Here is a 26,762-nt window from a genome sequence, read left to right on the forward strand (position 1 = left end):
TCCATATTGTCTGTAAGCCAATGAATAAAGTCCTTATTATGGAATAATGCCATTCTGCTGCCAAGAATAGCTTTGGCAGTTTTTGATGATCAAAAGTTTATGTATATATATTTTGTGTGAAGAAATGTCTTTTGGCAAATCACCTTCAGATTCTAGACTTAAGTCAGTGTCTCTTATTTTCTCAGAAATATATTTTTGAAATATATTTGGTGGCTTTATCTTTGGTTCATCATATAAATAGAGATGTCTAAAATGCTGGAAGAAAGTTCTTCTCTGGCACATGGGCACATGAAGAGTAGAATGGAGACAGCCTCTGTCTCTAGAAATAGTGCAGTCTCATAAATGGCTTGTGAATGCACTCAATTTACATATATACATGTCTAATCCTACATTAAATTCATGGAATAATGGGCCCAGGAGTAACCTCACAGAGCAATAAGTTAAACCTTGGAAATGAGTAAACTGCAGCATGCAGTGAGATGGGGTGATTTACCCAAGATCACAATTATTTATTGACAGAGTTAGAATAAATTCCTGGTCTTGGAACTACCAGTCCAGTGCTTTTTATACTACACATTACCCTGATAAGTCAACAAACATATGGTGTGTTTGATAGGCATAGCAGTAGGACTTATTAATTTAAAGTGGTTCAAAAAAAGGTTCCCAGAGGAGGTGAGTTTTGACATATAATTTAAAAGACGGAAAGGCTGTGCTGTAGTCCATGGGACTGGGAAGGTCATTCATTCTGGTCTCAGCAAATTAGAGCCTGGTGAAGCCTGGCTGCAGGGTGCCTGCCTGGCATTAGAGACTTAAGCATAGCATCAGGCAGTTAAAAATGAGGAAGGTATAGAGGTCTGGGATCTGAAGCTCTGGGTCGTTGGTTCCCCACACTTGACCTTAAATAAAGTCAAAAGCATCCTTTCCATTTGACTGACTTCTTCATGCCACTGTGAGAACAGCTGAGAAACAACAATTTAGGTACAGCTAAGACCCAAAGAGCCTAGAAATATAGGTGGCACTAGTGGTAAAGAACCTGCCTGCCAATGCAGGAGACATGAGAGATGCAGGCTCGGTCCATGGGTCAGGAAGATCCCCTGAAGGAGAGTATGGCAACCCACTCCAGTGTTCTTGCCCGGAGAATCCCATGGACAGAGGAGCCTGGTGAGCTATGGTCCATGGAGTCACAAAGAGTTGGACATGACTGAGCATAAAAAGAGCACACAAGACTCAAAGACCCCAGACATATACCTGCCTTAGGTTTCAGGTCTCATTTCTCGTGTCTTCCCCTGAGTCAGCCAGATTCCTTCAGCCATGGAATACTGGATCTAATCCTAGCTCTGCTAGTCTGTGGCTGTGTTGACCTGAAATTTGTAACCTGAAATTCGTTGACTCGAAATTGTAAATTTCTCTTAGCCTGACTCTCCTCATCTCTTGACAAACATTTTACTAAGGGACAAGCATATGCCAGTCATAGGATACTGGAGTGGGTTGCCATTTCCTTCTCCAATAGGATATTTAGGAGGGGGACAAAAAGAACTCTTATGGAGGAAAAGAGTCCTCATCATATCCTCCTCATGTCTTTGTTTTGAGAATAAAATAATAGTTTTTAGACAAGTAGATACATTTTAGTTCAATAAATGGTATTTCTCCCTTCTTGGTCAATCCTTTAATGTAATATAATGACAACAATTATATTCCTGGAATCCTTTTGTCCAGAATTAAACAGCCTTATGTTATTTATGACTGTGTCAACCTTTTTCCCTTTTTCTATACAGGTATTTCATAGTGAAAAAGTCCTGATGAAAAGAACATGGAGAGAAGCTGAAGAATTTTGTGAAGAATTTGGAGCTCATCTTGCAAGCTTTGCCCATATTGAGGAAGAGAATTTTGTGAATGAGCTTTTACATTCAAAATTTAATCGGTAAATACTTGTTAATTTTGAAAAATTGCAGTCAAATATTTTGTCTCCCAGTGATGACTTCTTAGTGATGAGTATTCCAAATATTTGGAGTGTTTGGGATATTCAAAACCTCAAGTGTTTAAGTTTAAAGCCAACAAGCAACTAGTTGTGAGAGCAAAATACATACTTATCATTTTATATTTATATTGCACTAGGTTCTCATTCCATAAAACAATGAACAAAGTGATGACTGTTTTGATACTTGAAATCTTTTCTGTGTGCCTCATAACAGAATTTTAGAGTTTTTCTTCCAAGTTCAGAAATTATCTAGCCCAGTGATTTTCCAAGTGTTATCTGAGGGTCTGGAGGGTCCTGAACCCCCAGAGCAGGAGAGGTCAAGTGGGCAGTCAGTTTCTTGTTCGCTGACTTGAGTCACCGGAGTAGGTCCAGCCGACCTACTCCTTCACCTCTAGGTGTTTTGTATACAGAAGGGATCCATGTGATATTTTGTTTGGAAAAAAGAAAGTCTCACTAATTTTTTAAAAAATTCCAATCCCACCTTCTAATTTTACATTTGAGGAAACAGGCATTTACTTGTTTGCATCCATCTTGCAAGTTTACAGAATCTTCAATTCTGTGAAGTTAGAAAATCAATCAAACTTAAATTTGAAGAAACATAAGAGATCTTGTGCTACCTCCAGTCCAGTATGGGAATTTCTTCTACCAAATGCCTATGGCCATCTACTGTCTCCATAATTCTTTTCAGTTTCAAGGTGCTCCTTACTGGGGATATAATCCATTCCATTGTTGGAGGCTAGTTTCAAAGATCAACTTTGTAGGAAGCCAGAGCAATACAGATCAAGTCTACTCAATTTTCAAATATTTGAAGAAAGCCAGCATGTCTCTTTTAGCGAGCCTTCTCATTCCTTGGCCTCTTACTGTAGAATGTTCTTGTCAGTTAGCATGTATTTGGGGAATGTCTTCTGTGAAAGGGACACTACTATATGCATGAAAGTGAAAGTGATAGTCACTCAGTCGTGTCTGACTCTTTGTGACCCCATGGACTGTAGCCTGCCAGGCTCCTCTGTCCATGGGATTCTGCAGGCAAGAATATTGGAGTGAGTTGCCATGCCCCCCTCCAGGGGAATCTTCCCAACCCAGGGATCGAACCCAGGTCTCCTGCACTGCAGGTGGATTCTTTACCACCTGAGCCACCAGAGATGCCTGGGTGGCTGGAAAATGCAACAGATGTGACACAAAATCCTACCCCTGAGGATGTTGTGGTCTAAGGGGTGGAGGGGTGGCACACTTTCATATGTTTATTTTAACACAAACAAATATAATACTGAGTACTGTGTTCCAAGCTCTGGAAATCTGAAGTCTCAATGAAACACTTATCTGAATCTCTGAGAAAATCCAGAACTACTTTTTGAGGAAAATCCTGGCCTACCCCATAAATTTCTTTTAGGACCCTCCCCTAAGAAGGTTAATATGTAACACCATCAAATTATTCACCTCTAGCATCTATACAAATGATTTTAAAGGTGGTAGTATCTCCCAATGTGTGTCTCCAGGGGAAATAGGGGGATTTTGTGGTCAAATATGTTTGCAAAACAAGGTGCTATCTTGGAAATTTGCCATATACATTAGTATTGTAAAGGCTTCTAGAAGGAAGCACTTTCTTTGACCACAAAGCCTTTTTTTTTTTTTTTTTTTCACACCACTTATCTAAAATCCCGTAGAACTGATAGGCCCTGCAGGAAATGCTGGCCTGAGACTATGGTTCCCAAACTTGGCTGATCCTCACCCTCACTTGGGAAACTTGATAACAAGGAGCCCTCTGGTCTCATGCCAGGGCTGCTGAGTCAGATTCTCTGAGGCTGAGGAAAAGTTCAAGAAGCTTCCTGGTTTATTGGCTTGCTCGTCAGGCATGGGGCCTCAGATCCAAGGGAGATGTGATCATCTCCACTGTTGTAAGTCGTAACGTGGCTTCATGACCTCAGTTCAGTCAGTTCAGTTCATTCACTCAGTCGTGTCTGACTTTCTGTGACCCCATGGACTGCAGCACGCCAGGCCTCCCTGTCCATCTCCAACTCCTGGAGTTTACTCAAACTCATGTCCATTGAGTCGGTGATGCCATCCAACCATCTCATCCTCTATCATCCCCTTCTCCTCCTGCCTTCAATCTTCCCCAGCATCAGGGTCTTTTCCAATGACTCAGTTCTTCGTATCAGGTAGCCAAAGTTTTGGAGTTTCAGCTTCAGCATCAGTCCTTCCAATGAATATTCAGGACTGATTTCCTTTAGGATGGACTGGTTGGATCTCCTTGCAGTCCAAGGGATTCTCAAGAGTCTTGTCCAACACCACAGTTCAAAAGCATCAATTCTTCGGTGCTCAGCTTTCTTTATAGTCCAAATCTCACATCCATACATGACTACTGGAAAAACCATAGCTTTGACTAGATGGACCTTTGTTGGCAAAGTAATATCTCTGCTTTTTAATATGCTGTCTAGGTTGGTCATAACTTTTCAGTCATAACTTTTCTTCCAAGGAGCAAGCATCTTTTAATTTCATGGCTATGGTCACCATCTGCAGTGATTTTGGAGCCCAAGAAAATAAAGCCTGTCACTGTTTCCACTGTCTCCCCATCTATTTGCCATGGAGTGATGGGACCAGATGCCATATCTTAGTTTCTGAATGTTGAGTATTAAGCCAACTTTTTCACTCTCCTCTTTCATCAAGAGGCTCTTTAGTTCCTCTTCACTCTCTGCCACAAGGGTGGTATCATCTGCATATCTGAGGTTACTGATATTTGTCTCGGCAATCTTGATTCCAGCTTGTGCTTCATCCAGCCCAGCATTTCTCCTGATGTACTCTACACATAAGTTAAATAAGCAGGGTGACAATATACAGCCTTGATGTACCCCTTTCCCGATTTGGAACCGGTCTGTTGTTTCATGTCCAGTTCTAACTGCTGCATCCTGACCTGCATACAGATTTCTCAAGAGGCAAGTCAGTTGGTCTGGTATTCCCATCTCTTTAAGAATTTTCCAGAGTTTGTTGTGGTCCACACAATCAAAGGCTCAGCCCCTTGTAAAACATCCTTTCATACTTGTGTGTTGTAAGGTCTGCCCTATGAAACAATACATGCAAACTGCCTCCAAGTTTGCTGTAACATCAAGTTTCATTATATCACTTCTGTTTATATAAATTTTCACACTTGGAATGTCTCACAGAATTCAGTGTCAAGTATCTATCAAATTATTGATATTCAGCACCTAATCACAAAAGCTATATAATGTATATTCTACTCTTTGTCCAAGACTGCCAGGGAGTTCAGCCAAGTGTCATGCTTAATTATACCAAATAAACCAATTCTCATCGTTAGCATAGTGCTTCTTCTTCTTCCTATGGCACTGTTTTTCTATTTTTATTTTTATCATATAGTAACTAGTTAAAATTATACAACTTTAGGAAATTGTTGGAGAGTAAATAAATACCAGTCCATATTCTAGGAGTGAGTATATGGCAGGAAAAATGTAGAACTCTGAATTCAGTGAGAAAAAGAATAAAAACTTCTCAACACAGGGAGAGCGATGTGGGTCTTCAGCCTGGTCACTGAGATGAATCTGCCTAGCTTAAGCTTAAGGCAGCATTCTCACCTTCCCACAACCTTAAGTGTGAGTTATAATCATGGCAGTGACCAATGGGTCTCAGTGATGCTAGAATTTTTTAAGTCATATTTTACGTTCATTTGTATCTTTCAAGAAAAAGAGCTCAAACATCTGAGGAGATGCTTCACAATGGGCTTGCTTCTGTGCATTAAGGAAAATAAAGCATCTGTCATGACTTCTCAGTCCTTTAAATCTTTAATTCTTCAAAATTATCCTCAGAAAATATCTTAGTGAGATGGTTCATTGTGCTATTAGCCTTTATTGCTTGATGTATTGAATACTCTGTGGTTTAACATATTGGTCCACCACCTAATAGGAGGGAAGATGGTTCTCTGTGGGGCTTCTCATGAAGTCTAACCAGTGGTGATGGCTGAAGTTAATCTACCATGCCTCAGACTGATTCACCGTGGAATGATTTACACTGGGATATAGTTGGGGGAACCAAACCTGCTGTAAACCTTTTATTAAATGGTGATGGTGGTGATTAACCCTCAGAGAGTACATGAACACTTGACAAAAGAACAACAAACATAGAAAAGTAATATAAATATGCAGTAAAGTAGCAAATAAATAGGGAAAAGTAGGGAAAAGATGTTCCCAAATTTCTTACCAACTCACTTTCATGTATTCTTGTCCTAATTGAAAGGTGTTGCCATTCCTAACGACCATGAGAAAGCCATGTTCTCAATATGGACAGACTTTTCTCCCAGCTGCCCATCCCCAATGAGCACACCATACAAACCAAGAGAGGTAGGAAGTGAGATTAGTCCTTGCTCAGTTCACTTTATAGCTCTGGTTTTGCTTACAGGAAATGGTCAATAAATGCTTGCTCACTTGATCAGTTCTGCTAGTCATGTCAGCTGTTTCCTGCATAACTAAATACTTCAAAGACTTTTTGAACCTGTTACATAATATTGTGAATTCAATGCGAAGGGCCAAGTTTTAGTTTCTTCTCTTCACAGGACAGAAGAAAGGCAGTTCTGGATTGGATTTAATAAAAGAAACCCACTGAATGCTGGTTCTTGGGAATGGTCTGATGGAACTCCTGTAAGTCTTTCCAAGCTGGAGAAAAGGAGATGAATTTAAAGCAGGTGGCCCTGGAACCACTTGGTAAACCATCCAAGAGAACCTAGAAAGAACAGCCATGTTCCCTATGACTCAGACCTAAATCAAAAACTGCCCCAGACCTTGGTATCAAAAGAGTCATTTCAGCAAGGTCTTGAGAAAGCTTTGCTAGCCAGATAGTTCCAAAGCTAGCTACAAAATCTCATCCTAAAAGGAAATAAAAATCTCTGAAAAAGCCCTGAAAACCATCTCCCATGTGAAGAATCTCCAGCAGAGAAGCAACTATTCTTTAAAATAATACCATGCTTCCTTTGCCCCACCCTCCCTCTCCTGCACAGCACCTGATCATGTGAGGGTGAGACCCTTGTCTATGTCACAGTGAAAAGAAATATCTTCAGTTTCTCTCATTTTAAAAGAACAGAAATGCCAGGTTTAGGTTTAAGAAGCTGCACCTCCTTCTCAGTCAAAGAAAATTATTTGGGAGGAAAAAAAATAATTATTTCTCATTCAGCCTCACATGTGTAAAAACCTCATGAAGGAAAGAAGGAACTCACAATTACATTTTTTTTTCAGGCACAGTGAGGATTTCTGAGATCTTCCTCATGATAGGGAAAAAAAAAAACAACAGAAGCAGTAACCCAGATTAAAATGAGATCCATCCGAAGGCACAAGAAAAATCAAATTATTTAGTTTCACCAGTGAACTGGGGTTAGCAACAGCCTGCAGTGAGCATTTAATACAGCTTCTATTCACTGAGCCCCAGTTAAGTTCTGAGCACTGAGCTGAGTGCAACCCTGCATGATCTCTTTTCATCATTACAGTGATTCAACACAGTGGATATTAAAATGATTAAGTAGTTTGCCTAAAATAATACATAAGAGAGACAGCATTTGTATACAGGTTGTCTGCCTCCAAAGACACAATGTCATAAAGTCTCCTCATTGGCAAAATAGCAGCAGCCAAACTTTGACATAGTAAAGATCAAAAGAGAAAAGGGATCTTTAGACCTGATACATAGATGGTGTTCAAATCTGTAGCAAGGAAATGGTTTGCAGAAAAACTATATGCTTAAGTGGGAATAAAAATAATGAGTGTGCTAGTTGGAAAAAAAAAACAAAAAAACAATACCACGTCAGTACTGCTTCTTTGAAAAAGGCAACAGGACCAGAGGTTATGAAGAGATCTTGGAGATGACCTAGCCTCACCCATCTATTCTGCTGAATAGATTATTAGCAAGAATATATTATTGAATAATCTAATATATTATTATCAGAATATTATTAGAATATAATATTATATATTATAATATGTTATATATAATGTTATATATTATATATAATATATATTATATATAATACTATTATAATATACTATTATATATAATATATATTATATAGTTTATATTATACTATATAATATATATTATATTATATGTAATATAATATTATATATTGTATTAATATATTATATGTAATATAATATATATACTATATTATATAATATATAATACTAATATTATTAGAACATTATTAGAATAATCTAGTATATTATTATTAGAAGAATAGATCTATTCTTCTTCTGCTGAAGAAGCCAAGGCCCAGAGAGTGGAAAGAGCACAAAGCAGGGTTGACCTGCCCCATTAATGGCAGCCACCACATAGCACAGTTGGGTGGTTAATGTCAATATGCCACTTGGAAAATAAAATGTGGTGCATAGAGGTTGACAATGTCTTTTAGTAAAACAAACTTATTAATAATAGGAGAGGCATAGACAATTTGGTTCAGAATCAATGAGATAAAGCCATGAAGCAGTGGACTGAGTCCCTCACCACTTCCCTCTGGATAGAGTAAATATCAAACTCATGCCATTCTCTGAATCTGAACTTTATATATATATATATATATATAAGTTAGATGAATTATTGCATGACTTTGTACATATTTGAAGGCGAGTATGTGGTGGTGGTTTAGTAGCTAAGTCATGTCCAACTATTGCGACCTCATGGACTATATAGCCTGCCAGGCTCCTCTGTCCATAGGATTTTCCAGGCAAGAATACTGGAGTGGGTTGCCATTTCCTTCTCCAGGGGATCTTCCCAACCCAGAGATTGAACCTGTGTCTCCTGCATTGCAGGCAGATTCTTCACCCCTAAGCTACCAGGGAAGCATAAATCATTTCAAAACCCTCTTTTTTTTTTTTTTTTCAGATTTTTTACCCGAGTCTTACTCATGGTTGGTCCACATTTCTATCAAGTATTCATTAAATCATTGAGAAGTCTGAATCTCTAGTCAATACTCCTGTTGTGTGATCATTAATAGAAATAGATAGTTTCTTGATTAAAGCTAGGGTTGACTTAGAAGTTAGTATTAGAGACTAAAAGCAAAAGAATCTACATCAAAGATGAGATTCAATTCTGAAAGATCCTTGAGCCACTAAAAAGTTTACCCAGAATCCCAGAGCTAGCCTAACCTTAAGTGAGAAAACAGTGCCATTTCATCTGACTTATTCCTTCTGGAGAAAGGCGGAGCATGCCTCTTTTTAAAAAAAAGGGAAAAGAATCTTCAAGAAAAAATGCTAAAGTTTTCATTAGCTTGCTTTTCACAAATGTGGAACCACCTTTAACTGGCATCATAACTTGCTTCCTCCAGAAGTCTATTGTGATTTTCTACAGGGATGCCTTTTTGATCATTTGAAACCTTTTGCAGAGAATCAGTATTAAGGAATAATGAACTTCGTCTGCTGCAGGTTGTCTCTTCATTTTTAGACAATTCTTATTTTGGAGAAGATGCAAGAAATTGTGCTGTTTATAAGGCAAATAAAACGTTGCTACCCTCATACTGTGGTTCCAAACGTGAATGGATATGCAAAATTCCAAGAGGTAAAAATATTAAGATCTTCACAATTTGTTTGCTTTCTAATCATCTATAGCATTTTCCCAAGGCAACAGTTACAGAGGTCTAAAATTTAAGCAGCCTGGACCACAGTACCAACAACCTTCATGATGAACCAGATTGCACCATTTTAGGAAAAAAAAAATGTGTATCATGGTGGAATGAGAAAAAATGACACCAGTGCAGTATGCTAAGTTAGTGGGAAATGAAGATAACTGCCCATATTCTGGAGACTTGTATTTTGCAAGTACAACCTGGAAGAAATGTCACTGTGACATTACAAACAAACAAAATTACTTATCAGATGAGTAAGTGAAAGCAGCAATACAGTGTGTGACACACAATAGGCTCTCAATAAGTGTTCACAACCTTTTTTCTTTAACCAGAGGTCTCTCTTGAGCCTCCTCTTCAAGAAGGAGAACTGATCACTTTCCAAGCAACATCTGGTTCTCAATAATCTTTTAAAAAGCAAAGTCCAAAATATTGTGTTTAGGCCTGAAGTAATTCAGAGATAGTACATCTGTAAATAAACATCACTCACACTGGCTTGCTTTTACTTTACAGATGTGAGACCCAAGGTTCCACCCTGGTATCAGTATGGTAAGAATGATTCCTGAATTTCTAACTTCATGCTACTTTATACCATTAGTCCACAGAAGGCAATACCATTAGTCTGTTATTACATAGCACCAATGGAGTTACTCTTTTCTTGTGTCTATTGAGAACTAATTTGTTCAAATTAACCATTAATAAATAATCAAACTAGGGACTTCTTTTGTGGTTCAGCGAGTAAGACTCGACACTCCCAATACAAGAGGCCCAGGTTTCATCCCTGGTCAGGGAGCTAGATTCCACATGCCGCAACTAATGATCCCTCATGCCACAACAAAGATGGAAGATCCCACGTGCCACAACTAAGACCCGGTGTAGCCAAATAAATAAATATGTATTTTTTTAAATCAAAATGACATTAAATATTATTAAAGACTAATATCATAGCTTAACTCCATTTTTATGGCACATGATTTTAAAATATGCATCTAGCCCAGACTTTGGAATATACGTGTTTCATATATGAAAAAGACCAGTGAAAATAAGTAAACTGTATACTTACGTATGTGTGGGAGTAGGTGTATTCACACACATTTTCTTAATGTTGAGTGACTAAATTACACATGTGAGGTCAATCATAGCACACCCTATTTAAGTTTGCATTACATTGCTCAATAATTGTTGTATCACTTCCGTTGCTTATTTCTCTTTCAGATGCACCCTGGCTCTTTTATCAGGATGCAGAGTACCTTTTTCATATTTCTGCTTCGGAATGGTCCTCCTTTGAGTTTGTCTGTGGCTGGCTGCGCAGTGATATTCTCACTATTCATTCTGCACATGAACAAGAATTCATCCACAGCAAAATAAGAGCGGTACTTAAATTTGATTAACTATGAGAAACTCAGAGCTTAACTCCTTCTTCAGTCCTTGAGGGGTTTTATTTTCAAAAGACCAGACATTAATTTGTTTCACTGAAAGTCTTAGATTTTTAAGAATTGTTTTTCTTCCTGTTACAAAGATTCAGAGAAAATAATGGAAACACAGGTTTACTATGCTCTTCGGTTATTTCACGTCTCATGCTTTTTTAGCAACAAGGATGAGTGAGTAGCATTTTATTTTTTTGTGAGGTTCATTCCATCATTCAATGCTTATTTATTCTGCATCTACTATTCTAGGCACTGAGGTTTTATCAGTGCTTCCAATAGACCAAAATCCCTGCTCACCTGGAGCTTATAGTGTAGTCTAGGAAGGAAGACTGCAAGCAATACAAGTAAATAGAACTATGTATGATTTTAGAAAAAGATACGTGGATAGATGCATACAGGAAGATAAAGCACTGATGAGGGACAAAGACTACTGGGAGGTGCATGCTGTTTTAAAATTCCAAATTTTACTTATAAGAGTACAGTATTTTTTAGACTCTATACAGAAAATGGTAAGGAGTGGTTCTACATTTCAACTTCAGATAAAGACTGGACTTAATCCTTTGAGAAGCTAGGCTAATTAGAAAGGAGCATGGAGAATCTGTTAAATATGAAATAGACTACCAAGGAATAGTGTCAGGTTTTCCGTGTATTTCTTCAGCAAGCATTTATTGAGCATTAGCTTGGTCTCAGGCACTGTGGTATTTGTCAAGGACACAAAAATGTCAAGGGCACAAAAATGAGATACAGTCAGTGTCTTTAAAAAGCTGGAAATAACACGATGTAGTAAGAGAAAAGAGAGCAGTCTGTACAAATTACCAAGGGGGCACCAGGGAGGAACAACCTCATTCCTAATTTTCCCTAGGAAACTGTTAAAGGTAAGAGAGAGCCTTTTTTCTTTTTCCATAATTTAACATTCTTTCATGGTCTCCAGGAATCCTTTATTGCTCTATCATCTATCCATATGTTTGTAAGTTAACTGTTAAAATGAAGTTCTATGTTAAAGCATCTTTGACTTGTAAGAGAAATGTCTTCCCTCACATTTCATAGGGCTTTCCTGTCTCTGTAATTCTCTCTGATACACATACAGTGAGGAGGATGCAGGTTGGGTCCACTACTGAGTTTTGATGGAAAAGCCAAGAACCAGAGGGTTTAGGTGACAACTGCCCTGCCCCACAGAGACACCGTGGCAGACCAACCAGGAGAACAGGCTCTCCCAAACATCGGCTCATGCATTATATTACTACTCTTCACCTCCTACAAATGGAACGCTCAAGTCAAAACCAGAACATTAAGTATCAATGAGTTATATATCACAACCTCAGAAAATACGTTTGTCTCTTTAGCTAGACGGCAGAGGCAGACTCCTTGCCCAAGTGGAAGTAATGAGACTAGGTGAATGGCTAAAAACCAATCTATCAACATGTAAAGGGCACATCCCAAAAGGAAGTAATAATTGGCCAACACTTACTGTAACAGTGTCAAGCACTGTGAAGCACTAATGTTTAATGGCATTCAATCTTTCTAAGAACTCTCTGTGGGAAGTCTGTCATCAGCAGATTTTACAGATGAGGAAGCTAAGACTCTAAAGAGGCGAAACAACTTGGTTACACAGCAGCTAGGTAGTGGAATTTGGAAGTGAACCCAAGTCATCTGACTTACAAGGTCATTTTCAAAAACCGCTGTGGGCAGCAGAACAGCATATGCATTATATTAAAACAACCCATCCTCCGAATGGTAGCCCTTGTATATTGTCGGTGAGAATGTAAATTGGTGCAGCCACTATGGAAGACAGCACAAAGCTTCCTCAAAGAATCCAGCAATTCCACTCCTAGGTATATATCTGGAAAAAATAAATACACTAATTTTAAAAGATACACACACCCCAATGTTCATCAGTCAGTTCAGTTCAGTTGCTCGGTTCTGTCCGACTCTGCTACCCCATGGCCTGCAGCATGCCAGGCTTTCCTGTCCATCACCAACTCCTGGAGCTTGCTCAAACTCACATCCATTGAGTCGCTGATGCCATCCAACCATCTCATCCTCTATCATCCCCTTCTCCTCCTGCCTTCTATCTGTCACATCATCAGGGTCTTTTCCAATGAGTCAGTTCTTCACATCAGGTGGCCAAAGTATTGGAGTTTCAGCTTAAGCATCAGTCCTTCCAATGAATATTTCGGATTGATTTCCTTTAGGATGGACTGGTTGGATCTCCTTGCAGTCTAAGGGACTCTCAAGAGTCTTCTCCAACACCACAGTTCAAAAGCATCAATTCTTCGGTGCTCAGCTTTCTTTATGGTCCAACTCTCACATCCATACATGACTATTGGAAAAACCATAGCTTTGACTAGATGGACCTTTGGGGGCAAACTAAATGTCTCTGCTTTTTAATGTGCTGTCTAGGTTAGTCATAGCTTTTCTTCCAAGGAGCAAGCGTCTTTTAATTTCATGGCTGCAGTCACCATCTGCAGTGATTTTGGAGCCCAAGAAAAAGTCTGTCACTGCTTCCGTTGTTTTCCCATCTATTTGCCATGAAGTGATGAGACCGGATGCCATGATCTAGTTTTGTGAATGTTGAATTTTAAGACAGCTTTTTCACTCTCCTCTTTCACTTTCATTAAGAGGTTTTTTTGTTCCTCTTCACTCTCTGTCACAAGGGTGGTGTCATCTGCATATCTGAGGTTATCGATATTTGTCCTGGCAACCTTGATTCCAGCTTGTGCTTCATCCAGCATGGCATTTTGAATGATGTATTCTGCATAGAAGTTAAATAAGCAGGGTGACAATATACAGCCTTGACGTACCCTTTTCCCAATTTAAAACCAGTCCATTGTTCCATCTCCAGTTCTAATTGTTGCTTCCTGACCTGCATACAGATTTCTCAGGAGGCAGGTCAGGTGGTCTGGTATTCTCATCTCTTTTAGAATTTTCTAGTTTGTCACGATTCACACAGTCAAAAGCTTTGGCGTAGTCAATAAAGCAGAAATAGATATTTTTATGGAATTCTCTTGCTTTTTCTGTGATCCATCGGATATTGGCAATTTGATCTCTGGTTGCTCTACCTTTTCTAAATCCAGCTTGAATATCTGGAAGTTCTCAGTTCACGCGCTGTTGAAGCCTGGCTTGGAGAATTTTGAGCATTACTTTGCCTAGCGTGTGAGATGAGCGCAATTGTGCAGTAGCTTGAACATTCTTTGGCATTGCCTTTCTTTGTAATTGTAATGAAAACTGACTTTTTCCAGTCCTGTGGTCACTGCTGAGTTTTCCAAATTTGCTGGTGTATTGAGTGCAGCACTTTCACAGCATTATTTTTTAGGATTTGAAATAGCTCAGCTGGAATTCCATCTCCTCAACTAGCTTAGTTCATAGTGATGCTTCCTAAGGCCCACTTGACCTCACACTCCAGGATGTCTGGCTCTAGGTGAGTGATCACAGCATCATAGTTATCTGGGTCATTAAGATCTTTTTTGTATAGTTCTTCTGTGTATTCTTGCCACCTCTTCTGAATATCTTCAGCTTCTGTTAGGTCCATACAATTTCTGTCTTTTACTGTGCCCATCTTTGTATGAAATTTTCCCTTGATATCTCTAATTTTCTTGAAGAGATATCTAGTCTTTCCCATTCTATTGTTTTCCTCTATTTCTTTGCATTGATCACTGAGGAAGGCTTTCTTATCTCTCCTTGCTATTCTTTGGAACTCTGCATTCAAATGGGTATATCTCTCCTTTTCTCCTTGGCCCTTTAATTCTCTTCTTTTCTCAGCTATTTGTAAGGCCTCCTCAGGCAACCATTTTGCCTTTTTGCATTTCTTTTTCTTGGGGATGGTTTTGATCACAGCCTCCTATACAAAGCTATGAACCTCCATCTGTAGTTCTTCAGGCACTCTGTCTATCAGATCTAGTCCCTTGAATCTATTTGTCACTTCCAGTGTATAATCGTAAGGGATTTGATTTAGATCATACCTGAATGGTCTAGTGGTTTTCCCTACTTTCTTCAATTTAAGTCTGAATTTGGCAATAAGGAGTTCATGATCTGAGCCACAGTCAGATCCCTGTCTTGTTTTTGCTGACTGTATATAGCTTCTCCATCTTTGGCTGAAAAGTAGATAATCAATCTGACTTCAGTATTGACCAATCTGGTGATGTCCATGTGTAAAGTTTTCTCTTGTGTTGTTGGAAGAAGGTATTTGCTATGACCAGTGTGTTCTCTTGGCAAAATTCTGTTAGTCTTTGCCCTGCTTCATTTTGTATTCCAAGGCCAAACTAGCTTGTTACTCCAGGTATCTCTTGACTATGTACTTTTGCATTCCAGTCCCTTATGATGAAAAGGATATCTTTTTTTGGTGTTGGTTCTAGAAGATCTTGTAGGTCTTTATAGACCCATTCAACTTCAGCTTCTTTGGCATCAGTGATTGGGGCATAGACTTAAATTACTGTGATATTGAATGGTTTGCCTTGGAAACAAACAGAGATCATTCTGTCATTTTTGAGATTGCACCCAAGTACTGCATTTTGGACTCTTTTGTTGACTATAAGTCCTCCTACATTTCTTCCAAGGGATTCGTGCCACAGTAGTAGATGTAATGGTCATCTGAATTAAATTCACCCATTCCAGTCCATTTTAGTTCACTGATTCCTAAAATGTTGATGTTCACTCTTGCTATCTCCTGTTTGACCACTTCCACTTTACCTTGGTTCATGGGCCTAAAATTCCAGGTTCCTATGCAATATTGTTCTTTACAGCATCAGACTTTACTTCTGTCATCAATCACATCCACAACTGGGTGTTGTTTTTGCTTTAGCTCAGCCTCTTCATTCTTTACTGAGCCCTTCTCCAGTAGCATATTGGGCACCTACCAACCTGGGGAGTTCTTCTTTGAGTGTCATATCTTTTTGCCTTTTTATAGTGTTCATGGGGTTCTCAAGGCAAGAATACTGAAGTGGTTTGCCATTCCCTTCTTCAGGGGACCATGTTTTGTCAATAGCCAAGATAGGAAAATAATCTAAGTGTCCATCAACAGATAAATGGATAGAGATGTGTCATATATATACAGTGGAATATTAGTCATAAAAAGAATGAAACTTTGCCATTTACAACAACATATATGGACCAAGAGGGTATTGTGCTTCATGAAGTAAGTCAGAGAAAGATAAATACTGTGTGTTTTCACTTATATGTGGAATCTAAAAAATAAAACAACTGATGAATAAAACAAAACAGAAACAAACTCATAGATACAGAAAATGAACTAGTTATCATCAGTGGGGAGAAGAAAAGGGGAGGGCAAGATAGGGGTAGAGGATTAAGAAGTATAACCTACTATGTATAAAATAAATAAGCTTCAAGGACATATTATACAGCACAGGGAAATATAGCCATTATTTTATAATAAATTTAGTGGAGTATAATCTGTAAAAAATTTTGAATGGCTATCTTATACACATGAAACTAATAGAATATTGTAAATGAACTATACCTCAATTTTTTAATTAATTAAAAATAATATAAAATCCCTCCCCAAATGACAGCTGCCAGCTCTGTCTCAGACATGAACAGTGAAGGACTTGGTTGATCCTTCCAGCAAAGCTTAGGTCTTTGGAGAACCTCTGTACCCTTCTCTCTTCACCTTTTCCTTAATTCACTCTCTCAGTCTTTGGTGGTTGGGAAGACAGTGGGAATGGCAGAGTTAATACCGCTCATGGAATGGAATAGTAAAACCCCATGGGCTTAGCCATTTAAGAAGGCATAGCCAGTGCCATGATCTAGAGTTGAGGATTAGATCTAGTGATCCCAAACCAGACAAATCCTGTGGTGTCTTAGATGGTAAAAGTGTTACCCAGCCTATGACCAGGCTGATACAGAATGTTCTTTCAGTATTACAGGTGAGCAGCTGACGGATTCAACACCACAGTGTGCTACAGAAGGAAGTTATCAGAGAGTAAAGGATGGGGAGACACAGAATGGGGCAAGGGAGCCAAAGGGAAAGGGTATCAATTTAGAGAAAAGAATGCCGTATATTTCTAAAGCAGTTCTTCCTCCTGCATAATTTGTAGCTATTAGGCAATTTTTGTTCAAGATAGTGATAGTATTTATGGTGACCTACATTTCTTAGGTCAGTCCAGAAGTTCTGGATGAGGAACTAAACATGTAGAGATCATACCACTCATTTTTGTGGCACACCCACCCTATAATTGAAGGAAGAATGCTGCTGCTGCTGCTGCTGCTAAGTCACTGCAGTTGTGTCCGACTCTGTGCGACCCCATAGACTGCAGCCCACCAGGCTCCCCCGTCCCTGGGATTCTCCAGGCAAGAACACTGAGTGGGTTGCCATTTCCTTCTCCAGTGCATGAAAGTGAAAAGTCAAAGTGAAGTCGCTCAGTCGTGTCCGACTCTTAGTGACCCCATGGACTGCAGCCTACCAGGCTCCTCCATCCATGGGATTTTCCAGGCAACAATACTGGAGTGGGGTGCCATTGCCTTCTCCAGCAGGAAGAATAGAAGTAATTAAATATTTTTAAAGTTACATATGCATTGTATACCTTCTCTACAAAGAATCAGTTCAGTTCAGTTCAGTTCAGTCGCTCAGTCGTGTCCGACTCTTTGCGACCCCATGAATCACAGCACGCCAGGCCTCCCTGTCCATCACAATCTCCCGGAGTTCACTCAAACTACAAAGAATAGTAACTCAGAAATATGAAAGACAAAAATATCATTCTTTTGGGGAGTAGAAGAAGTAATAATTGGGAAAGAAAGCTGGATGCAGTTTTTTAAATGTCTGAAGCAGAATTTTTTTAATAGAATGTTTTCATCCTGGAAAAGTGATGAGGCATAATTTCCTATTTGACTAACAGAAGACCACAAGGGAATTTTTGAGAACAAATTTTTTGAGTCATCTTATTGGTCAGATCAATCCCAAAAAAATAAAAACCATGAGCACTTTATGAGTTGTTTGACATGAACTATATTGTTATGTTGTGTTGTGCAATAAATATTTGCATTTCAAAATTGCAATTTACTCTTATTTTTTCAATTTTATTTCAAAAAATTTCTGACAAAAATATATCAAATCTATTAGTCATCGCCCAAAATCTGGTGTTTTAAATCCTTAAAATAATTTGGTTTTGCTATTTTATGGAAACATTTTAAGAGATAACAGGTTGTTCTCCCTTATATTGCTTTGTAGATTAGTATATTGGATATTACTGTGGGTTATTTGTTTATGGTAAGTGTTCTTCCTATATAATACTATCTATAATGAATGCTTGTAACAAAGCATAATTGATATGATGAAGTCCATAGTTGTATCACATTTTTTATACAAAAGAATACTAGTATCTTTTATTGTTGTGGTTTTACACATAAACTGAAATTCACAACATCTATTTTTCTCATTGAATTTTTTACTCTGAGTATCTTCTAACTTGACCTATGAAGTTCTGTCCCACGTCACAACAGGTTGTGATGTACCATGTGGAGGATTACCATGCTTTAATTGAGGTGGTGATAAATATGCCACTTAAGATGTGGTAGTTGTAATTTTTCTTTAGAGATCCTTAATTGGGGCAATGAACAATCAGACCGTGATTTCCACTATTGTTGCACACGAGACCTCTTTAGATTGAATGAAATGGTTGTGGTTCTCCCACTGAGTTCACAGCCAGTCTCCATGGACCCATTCCAAAGGCTGACAATAGGAGCCTAAATTCAGCATGTAAGAACATGTCCATGAAACAACACCTCAGGGAGCCAAAATTACAGTTGCTCCATCTTGCATTATTCACAAATTGCTGATATGGCAGACCGCCACACTGGTTAAGGAGTAAAAATACTCGTGTATAAATCAGAATGTTAGAGAGCTATTAGGTTCTGTTGTATGATGACTTGAAATTCACATGGGAAAAAAATATATTTTTTAAATGCATCTCCAAGTCTTTATAGAAGAAATGAAAGTGAAAATTTAAATGTATAATGCCTTCAAATTAACAGGTTTTTAGCATAAAAAATTAAGTTACATTTCACACACAGCACACACACAATAAAGAATATTGATTTAGAGGCCTTAGAGAAATCCTTAATGCTGCTTCTTCTTTTATAGTTGAAGAGGGAATTTCAATTTCCTGGGTCATAAGCCCAGTATTACATCTGGTCTAATGTGTATACACACATGCACGTCTATGATGTTTCAAGTTTATTCTTTATTGTACTGAGATCTATGTGATAAATAATGGCATAAATTAATAAAATATAGAAAGGATAAATTTCTAGTTGTCAAACACTGGAAATACTGCAGTATTCTTTTGTCCTATACTGTAGTTTCCTTTTGAATGGGGGAGAGTGCTAATACTTACAATCAGACTAATGCCTAAATTATGGACTTCCCTGGTGGCTCAGACAGTAAAGCATCTGTCTACAACGTGGGAGACCTGGTTCGAGCCCTGGGTTGGGAAGATCCCCTGGAGAAGGAAATGGCAATCCACTCCAGTACTATTGCCTGGAAAATCCCATGGACAGAGGAGCCTGGTAGGCTACAGTCTATGGGGTCACAAAGAGGTGACTTCACTTTCACTAATGCCTAAAATACAAGTTCTTTTTACTGTTGAGGTCTTTATGCCTCAAATTGTTTTTCAAGTGATGTGGTTTTGCAGTAAATTTTTATAAATCATTGAGAGAATAAGTCACTAAACTTTTAGTTTAAAAAGGGATTCACATTCTATTTCACTTTACAATATTACTTTATAAATCCCTACTATGAGAGTTAGAAAATTTATTTTCACATATATAAGAAACATTGTAACAAAGTTATATATGAAACTAAAATTATTTTAAATATTTGATTCCAATTTTATTCTATAATGAGGAGGGAGTAGTTTAGAATAGTGAAGTTTCAGGTTTTCTCAAGATGCTTGGCTTTGGTGTACTCTTCTTTAAAGAATTGGGTAAAATACTGAAGAATAGAAAGCTATTAACAGCAACCCCATTAATCTTAATAGTGTAAAGGGAAAACAAGTAGAATAAAAGCTGACATTCTCTCTCTCTCTCTCTTTTAAATAGCTATCAAAGTATGGTGTAAATTGGTGGATTGGACTTCGAGAAGAAAGAGCCAATGATGAATTTCGGTATGGACCTAGATTAATTTGCATTTAACCCTGTTTGACAGGTTTTTTATTTGCAGAGTGATTGGACTAGATCTTAGTGGTTAATTTGTTGAATAGCTTTCAAACATTATCTTTAACTTACAAATTTTCATTTCCCTAACTAAAGACATGAGTATTTTTTTTAATTTAATAAAATAATTATGCCTCCAGTCCATACCCCAGAACTCCAAAAATGGTGTTAGAGACTGAATGTGCAGAATGAGAGAAGACCTTTAATTTCTTAATTTTCTTGCAGTTGGAGAGATGGATCACCAGTAATATATCAGAACTGGGACAAAGGAAAAGAAAGATCTATGGGCCTTAATGAGAGCCAGAGGTGTGGCTTCATTTCATCCATAACAGGTTATTTTATTAATCCATTTTGGGGTTTATAATGCAAACATAATTTTCAGAAGACTTGAAGTCTCCTTTTAATTGCATTAATTCAGTGAGAAGTTTCTGTTTGGTTATTTTGCTTTTCAACTGCGTGTGTTTAATTTCATCAGTCTTAAGTTTTAAGTTTCCTATAGCTTGTTCCATACATTCATGTTCTTAAAAATAATTTACATCTAGATAAGTCCTTCATCTTGAACCAAAACTACCAAAAATGTGCCCACTGAAATGGGTCAAAAACTTGCCTAATACTATTCTCTATGAAACTTCAATATGGGCCCATTTAAAAAAATCTCTTTGTAGTATCCAGTGTATAATTGGCCAGAACTTTAACCTCTGAAAATTTTTTCCATCTAAGAAAAATTTTCCTTGAATTCATTGTCTTGTTTTTTACACATTTGGCCTTAATTACTGCTTGCCTTAGAACACCAACTCCCTGTCAGTTGGATTTAGAGGTACATGTATGTCTAAGATGGTTTTTTTATTCTATGCATCAGTGCAGCGTTATTGGGGTTGATTGTCCACTCATATCCATTCCGTTTTCTATCCAATAAAAGGTAATGATGTTCCTAACAGATCCTCCCAAGTCAGGAGAAGTAAAAATATGGAAAGCAATCTCCGGCTTAAGGCCAACTACAGAGAAAGGAGAGGAAAAACCATGCTGTTAATCAGCTCGCTTTTGCCAGCAGGTGTCACAACAGCCTACAGAAAGGCTGTTTGTGATTCTGGAAGAATAGCGGCTAATCTGAATTGAAAATAGCATTCCAGCCCCTCCTTCAAAATGCCAATATCTTTTTGGCTCATACCCTCACACTAGGAAACAGAAGCTTCCCTTGCAGTTTACATGTATCCTTGTCCTATTCTGGAACTTAGGACTTGGATGCTAATGAAATACATTCTATAACCTTTACTCTGAAAATAAAGATTTTCTAATTATTTTCTAAGAGACTGAGGACTTTGGGATACATCTTCCTGGAGGGCATGTCTCTACAAGTGCGTGTTTTGTTCAAGGGTCAGTGTTGAAAAGTGTTTCTTCCTTGGAAGTTCCTGAGTTATTTTTTCTAAAATTTTTTTCTAAATTATTATATTTTTAAGAATTAGAGTAGAAATCATCATCTATTATTTTAGAATCTTTTTCCTCTTTTTACCTTGAAGTGGAATACTTTAAAACAAAGAATATTTATTTATCTTAATATTTCAAAAATTCATATTTTCTGGTTTTTATTAAAGATTTAGGAGATCTGGAAATAGCAGGCCCCCAGTCTCACATGGTAACAACTGATTAAAGCTTACACTCTTAGTAAAACAAAAATATTACTCTATGAAAATATCCTTTGTTAAACAAGTCAAATGTTCTTAAAAATTTCAACAGTGCTGTGATTTCATTTCCAGTATTTGTTTGCATTTTTCTTGCATTTGCAAAATTTCTACATTCTTAAATTAGAATTACTGATTTGGCATCTTGCCCAATTAGCTCTTGTCACTGAGAACTCTATAGTTAGTAGTTAAATATAGTTCAATTTCCAGATTTAAAAAAGTATAGTAAACCAAAGCAGTCATTAAAAAAAAAATTGACCATTACAGAATTTCTACAGAGTCACCATTATTTCCTGTTATTTCTAACCATTTTCTCCTTCCAGGTCTCTGGGCGAGTGAAGAGTGTTCAATTTCTATGCCTAGCATCTGTAAGCGAAAAAAGGTTTGGGTCATAGAAAAAAAGAAAGATATTCCAAAACAACATGGAACATGTCCCAAAGGATGGTTATATTTTGACTATAAGGTAAACTTGTTTTCAAAAAGTTTCTTTTGTTTTTCTTTTGTAGATGTTAATTTTAGAATGTAATCAAAAGTGGGCTTGGCTTTGAAAAACCATGAGTTGTCCATTGGACCTGGAATTTTTTTTGTCACAATTTTCAAGGGATTTGAGAAGTTTTCTATTTAGGGACAGATCTCTTGAAATAAGAAGGTTTTGTCAAAAACAGCTTTGACACCACCCTTCATTTGTATACTCAGTTTTTGCTACTGACATTGTCGTTCATTGTGCTGGATGACTGTTTCATTTGGGTGTGATGTGCGTGCAAGCACACGTCTGTGTGTATCTAGGCCATGTTCCCAAATGAGCTGTCAACTCCAGAGGGCCCGGGCTGTTTTCTTCTTTTGTGTCTTTCTGCCTGGAGCCCACATAGAGCTCTACACGCCTCGTGAATTGACCCAGTAATAACGTAGCTCAGTCAACTTTGTCCTGAGCCTCAAAAAGCTGGTGCTTCCATGAAGAATCGAATTTTTTTTTATTTTTTTAAGTGGCCAGGGGGATATTGTAAGCCAGATTTATTATTTCTGATACTGTCTCCAATTAAGGCTGAAACTTCCCCTCCATTCCTTGTTTTAAAATAAAATTACTTTATAGGCCTTAGGTGGAAGTAATTAAAATGTATCTCAAATTTTAAATGTTTAACTCTTTGATAATTAAAAAGCTCAAACTGTGTCATAATTTCATATACTAATATGAAATTGCTCCTCCAACATGGGCAATTTTCAGTCTATATGTTTAGTTACATTGGCAGGGCATTCTCTCCCTTGCGATCTTCCTCTCATTGTTATGAGGTCATTTGTATTTAATACATATTTATTGAGCACATACATATTTGGGACTGATATTTTTAATTGTGGTAAAATTCACATAACATAGAATTTACCATCTTAATCATTTTTAGTGTTAAGTATATGCTTCCCTCATAGCTCAGTCAGTAAAGAATTTGCCTGCAATGCAAGAGACCTGGGTTCAATTCCTGGGTCGGGAAGATTCCCTGGAGAAAGAAATGGCAATCCACTCCAGTATTCTTGCCTGGAAAACCCCATGGACAGAGAAGCCTGGCGGGCTACAGTCCATGGGGTCGCAAGAGTCAGACACGACTTGGCGACTTAAACCATCACCATATGCACATTGCTGGCAATGACTCTGCAGACCTTTTTCACCTTGTAAAACTGAAACTCTAACCCCATTAAACAACAGCCTCTCATTCTCCCTCTTCACAGCCCCTGGCAACCAGTACGTTACTTTATTAATTTGACAGCTTCAGATACCACACGTGAGTGGAATCATATAGTCCTTGTTCTTTTGTAACTGGCTTATTTCACTTGGAACCGTGTCCTCCAGGCTTACCCAATTGTAGCAAGTGTCAGAATTTCCTTCCTCTTTAAGACTGAATAATATTCCATCATATATACATAACACATTTTATTTTTCCACTTATCCATCAACGGACATTTGAGTTTCTGCCACCTTGTAGCTGCTTCTGCTGGCAATTACATATATACATACATATATGTATGTGTGTGTGTTTATCTTGTTTTATTGAATTTTTAAAGTACATAGAACAGTTATGCCATCTTACATATGAGAAGACTGAGGCTAATAACGTGTAGGTTTTTTTTTTTAACTTACAGCAAATAAGTCTCAGGCTGAGAATCAACCTCAGATTTTCTGACCCTGAGTATTGTCCCTTTCCTACAACTGCCACTTCATATAAGTACTTCAATTCAGTTCAGTTCAGTTCAGTCACTCAGTCGTGCCCGACTCTTCGCAACCCCATGAATCACAGCACGCCAGGCCTCCCTGTCCATCACCAACTCCCGGAGTTCACCCAGACTCATGTCCATCGAGTCAGTGATGCCATCCAGCCATCTCATCCTCTGTCGTCCCCTTCTCCTCCTGCCCCCAATCCTTCCCGGAATCAGAGTCTTTTCCAAAGAGTCAACTCTTTGCATGAGGCGGCCAAAGTACTGGAGTTTCAGCTTTAGCATCATTCCTTCCAAAGAAATCCCAGGGCTGATCTCCTTCAGAATGGACTGGTTGCATCTCCTTGCAGTCCAAGGGACTCTCAAGAGTCTTCTCCAACACCACAGTTCAAAAGCATCAATTCTTGGGCGCTCAGCCTTCTTCACAGTCCAACTCTCACATCCATACATGACCACTGGAAAAACCATAGCCTTGACTAGACGGACCTTTGTTGGTACTTAAGAATTACCAAATCACCTTAGCTCTGTGATACAATCAGTCCAGTGGCAGTGTGAGATATTTTCTAAAATAATATAGTCGTTTTCTAAAATGTTATATAGTATGGAGATATACTGCTTTTTATAGTTGAGAGACTTCCCTGATGGTCCAGTGGCTGACTCCACATTCCCAATGCAGAGAGCCTGGGTTTGATCCCTGGTCAGGGAACTAGATCCCACATGCCACAACCAAGACCCAGTGCAGCCAAATATATGAATAAATAAATATCTTTAAAAACTAATTGAAACTTTCAGTCTGCTTCTTATTTCTCAAACTATAAATAATTTTTACCAGTTATTATATTTCAATATGCTGCTGCTGCTGCTGCTAAGTCGCTTCATTCATGTCCGACTCTGTGCAGCCCCATAGACGGCAGCCCACCAGGCTCCCCCGTCCCTGGGATTCTCCAGGCAAGAACACTGGAGTGAATATTATGACAAAATACCAAATATTCAATAGGACTTGAGTATTACTAAGTTTTTTATTGAAACCTTTGACAATTAGTTTTTTGGGTTATTTTATTGTGGTAAAATATATAACACAAAATATGCTATTTAAGCCATTTTTAAGTGTACAGTTCATGGCATTAATTACATCCACAATATTGTTCAGCCATCACTTCTGTTTCCAAAGCTTTTCATCATCCCAGACAGAAACTCTGTAACTGGCTAAGCAATACCTCCCAATTCCCTATCCCCCCCAGCCCATAAAGTGAAAGAAAGTGTTAGACGCTCAGTTGTGTCTAACTCTTTGCGACGCCATGGATTGCAGCCCACCAGGCTCCTCTGTCTATGGAATTCTCCAGGCAAGAATACTGGAGTGGGTTGCCATGCCCTTTTCCAGGCGATCTTGCTGACCCAGGGATCAAACCTGGGTCTCCCACATTGCAGGCAGATTCTTTACCATCTGAGCCACCACGGAAGTCCCCTCCAGCCCATGGTAAGCTCTAATCTATTTTCCATCTGTATGAGTTTGCCTATTCTAGATAATTCAGATAAATGAACTCATACAACATTTGCCCTTTTGTGGCAGGCTTATATAACTTAGCATAATGCTTTCAAGGTTCACCTATGTTATAGCATGCATCAGAACTTCATTCCTTTTATGACTTAATATTCCATGCCACATTTTGTTTATCTATTCATTTGTTGATGGACTTCAGTTATTTCTACTTTTTAACTATTATGAATAAATCTGCTATGAACATTGGCATACACAAGGATCTACTGGAGTCCCTGTTTTCACTTCTTTGTGGTATATACCTAGGAGTAGAATTGCTACATCATATGCTAATTCTGTATTTAACTTTTTGAAGAACCAGCAAACTGTTTTTCACAATGGTTGAACCATTTTATAATCCTGCCAACAGTGTATGCTAGCAATTTTTCCACATCCTTGAAAATACTTGTTATTACCCATGTTTTGATTACTGCCAATACTGCTGCTAAGTCGCTTCAGTCGTGTCCGACTCTGTGCAACCCCAAAGACGGCTGCCCACCAGGCTTCCCTGTCCCTGGGATCCTCCGGGCAAGAACACTGGAGTGGGTTGCCATTTCCTTCTCCAATGCATGAAAGTGCAAAGTGAAAGTGAAGTCACTCAGTCGTGTCTGACTCCTAGCGACCCCATGGACTGTAGCCCACCAGGTTCCTCCGCTGTGGGATTTTCCAGTGTTTCCAGATAACACTAGTGTTTCCAGATAACACCAGTCTAGTGTTATCTCATTGTCGTTTTGATTTGCATTTCCCTCATGACTAATGATGTTGGGCATCTTCTCCTGTGCTTATTGACCATTTATATATTGTCTTTGAAAAATGTCTGTTCAACTCCTTTGCCCACTTTTTATTTGGGTTGTCTTTTCGTTATTGAGTTGTAGGAGATCTTTATATAATCTAGACAAAAAACCCTTATCAGATATATGTTTTGTAGGTATTTTCTCTCATTCTTTAGGTTGTCTTTTTACTTTATTGATAATGTCCTTTGATGTATACAAGTTTTTAATTTTAATGAAGTCCAATTTATCTAATTGTTTTTCTTTTGCTCACACTGTTAGTGTCATATCTAAGGATATGTTGTTAAATCCAAGGTCACAAATATTTACCTTATGTTTTCTTCTAAAAGCTTTATAGTTTTACTTTTATATTTAGGTTTTAGTCCATTTTTAATTAATTCTTA

At 38.1% G+C, this 26,762-nt stretch overlaps 1 protein-coding gene across 2 annotated transcripts in view; it reads left to right on the forward strand.

Moving 5' to 3' along the window:
* Positions 1-26,762, forward strand: part of PLA2R1 (phospholipase A2 receptor 1) — a 139,096-nt gene that overhangs the window by 85,440 nt on the left and 26,894 nt on the right. For both annotated transcript variants that reach the window (XM_055572447.1, XM_055572446.1), the window contains exons 13-20: positions 1,776-1,921; positions 6,537-6,621; positions 9,385-9,517; positions 10,095-10,130; positions 10,797-10,954; positions 20,057-20,121; positions 20,396-20,502; positions 22,173-22,312. In XM_055572447.1, the coding sequence (XP_055428422.1) occupies positions 1,776-1,921; positions 6,537-6,621; positions 9,385-9,517; positions 10,095-10,130; positions 10,797-10,954; positions 20,057-20,121; positions 20,396-20,502; positions 22,173-22,312 (870 nt within the window). The remainder of the gene's footprint in view (positions 1-1,775; positions 1,922-6,536; positions 6,622-9,384; positions 9,518-10,094; positions 10,131-10,796; positions 10,955-20,056; positions 20,122-20,395; positions 20,503-22,172; positions 22,313-26,762) is intronic.

The sequence above is a fragment of the Bubalus kerabau genome, chromosome 3 (assembly GCF_029407905.1).
Source record: "Bubalus kerabau isolate K-KA32 ecotype Philippines breed swamp buffalo chromosome 3, PCC_UOA_SB_1v2, whole genome shotgun sequence".
Taxonomy (NCBI): Eukaryota; Metazoa; Chordata; class Mammalia; order Artiodactyla; family Bovidae; genus Bubalus; species Bubalus kerabau.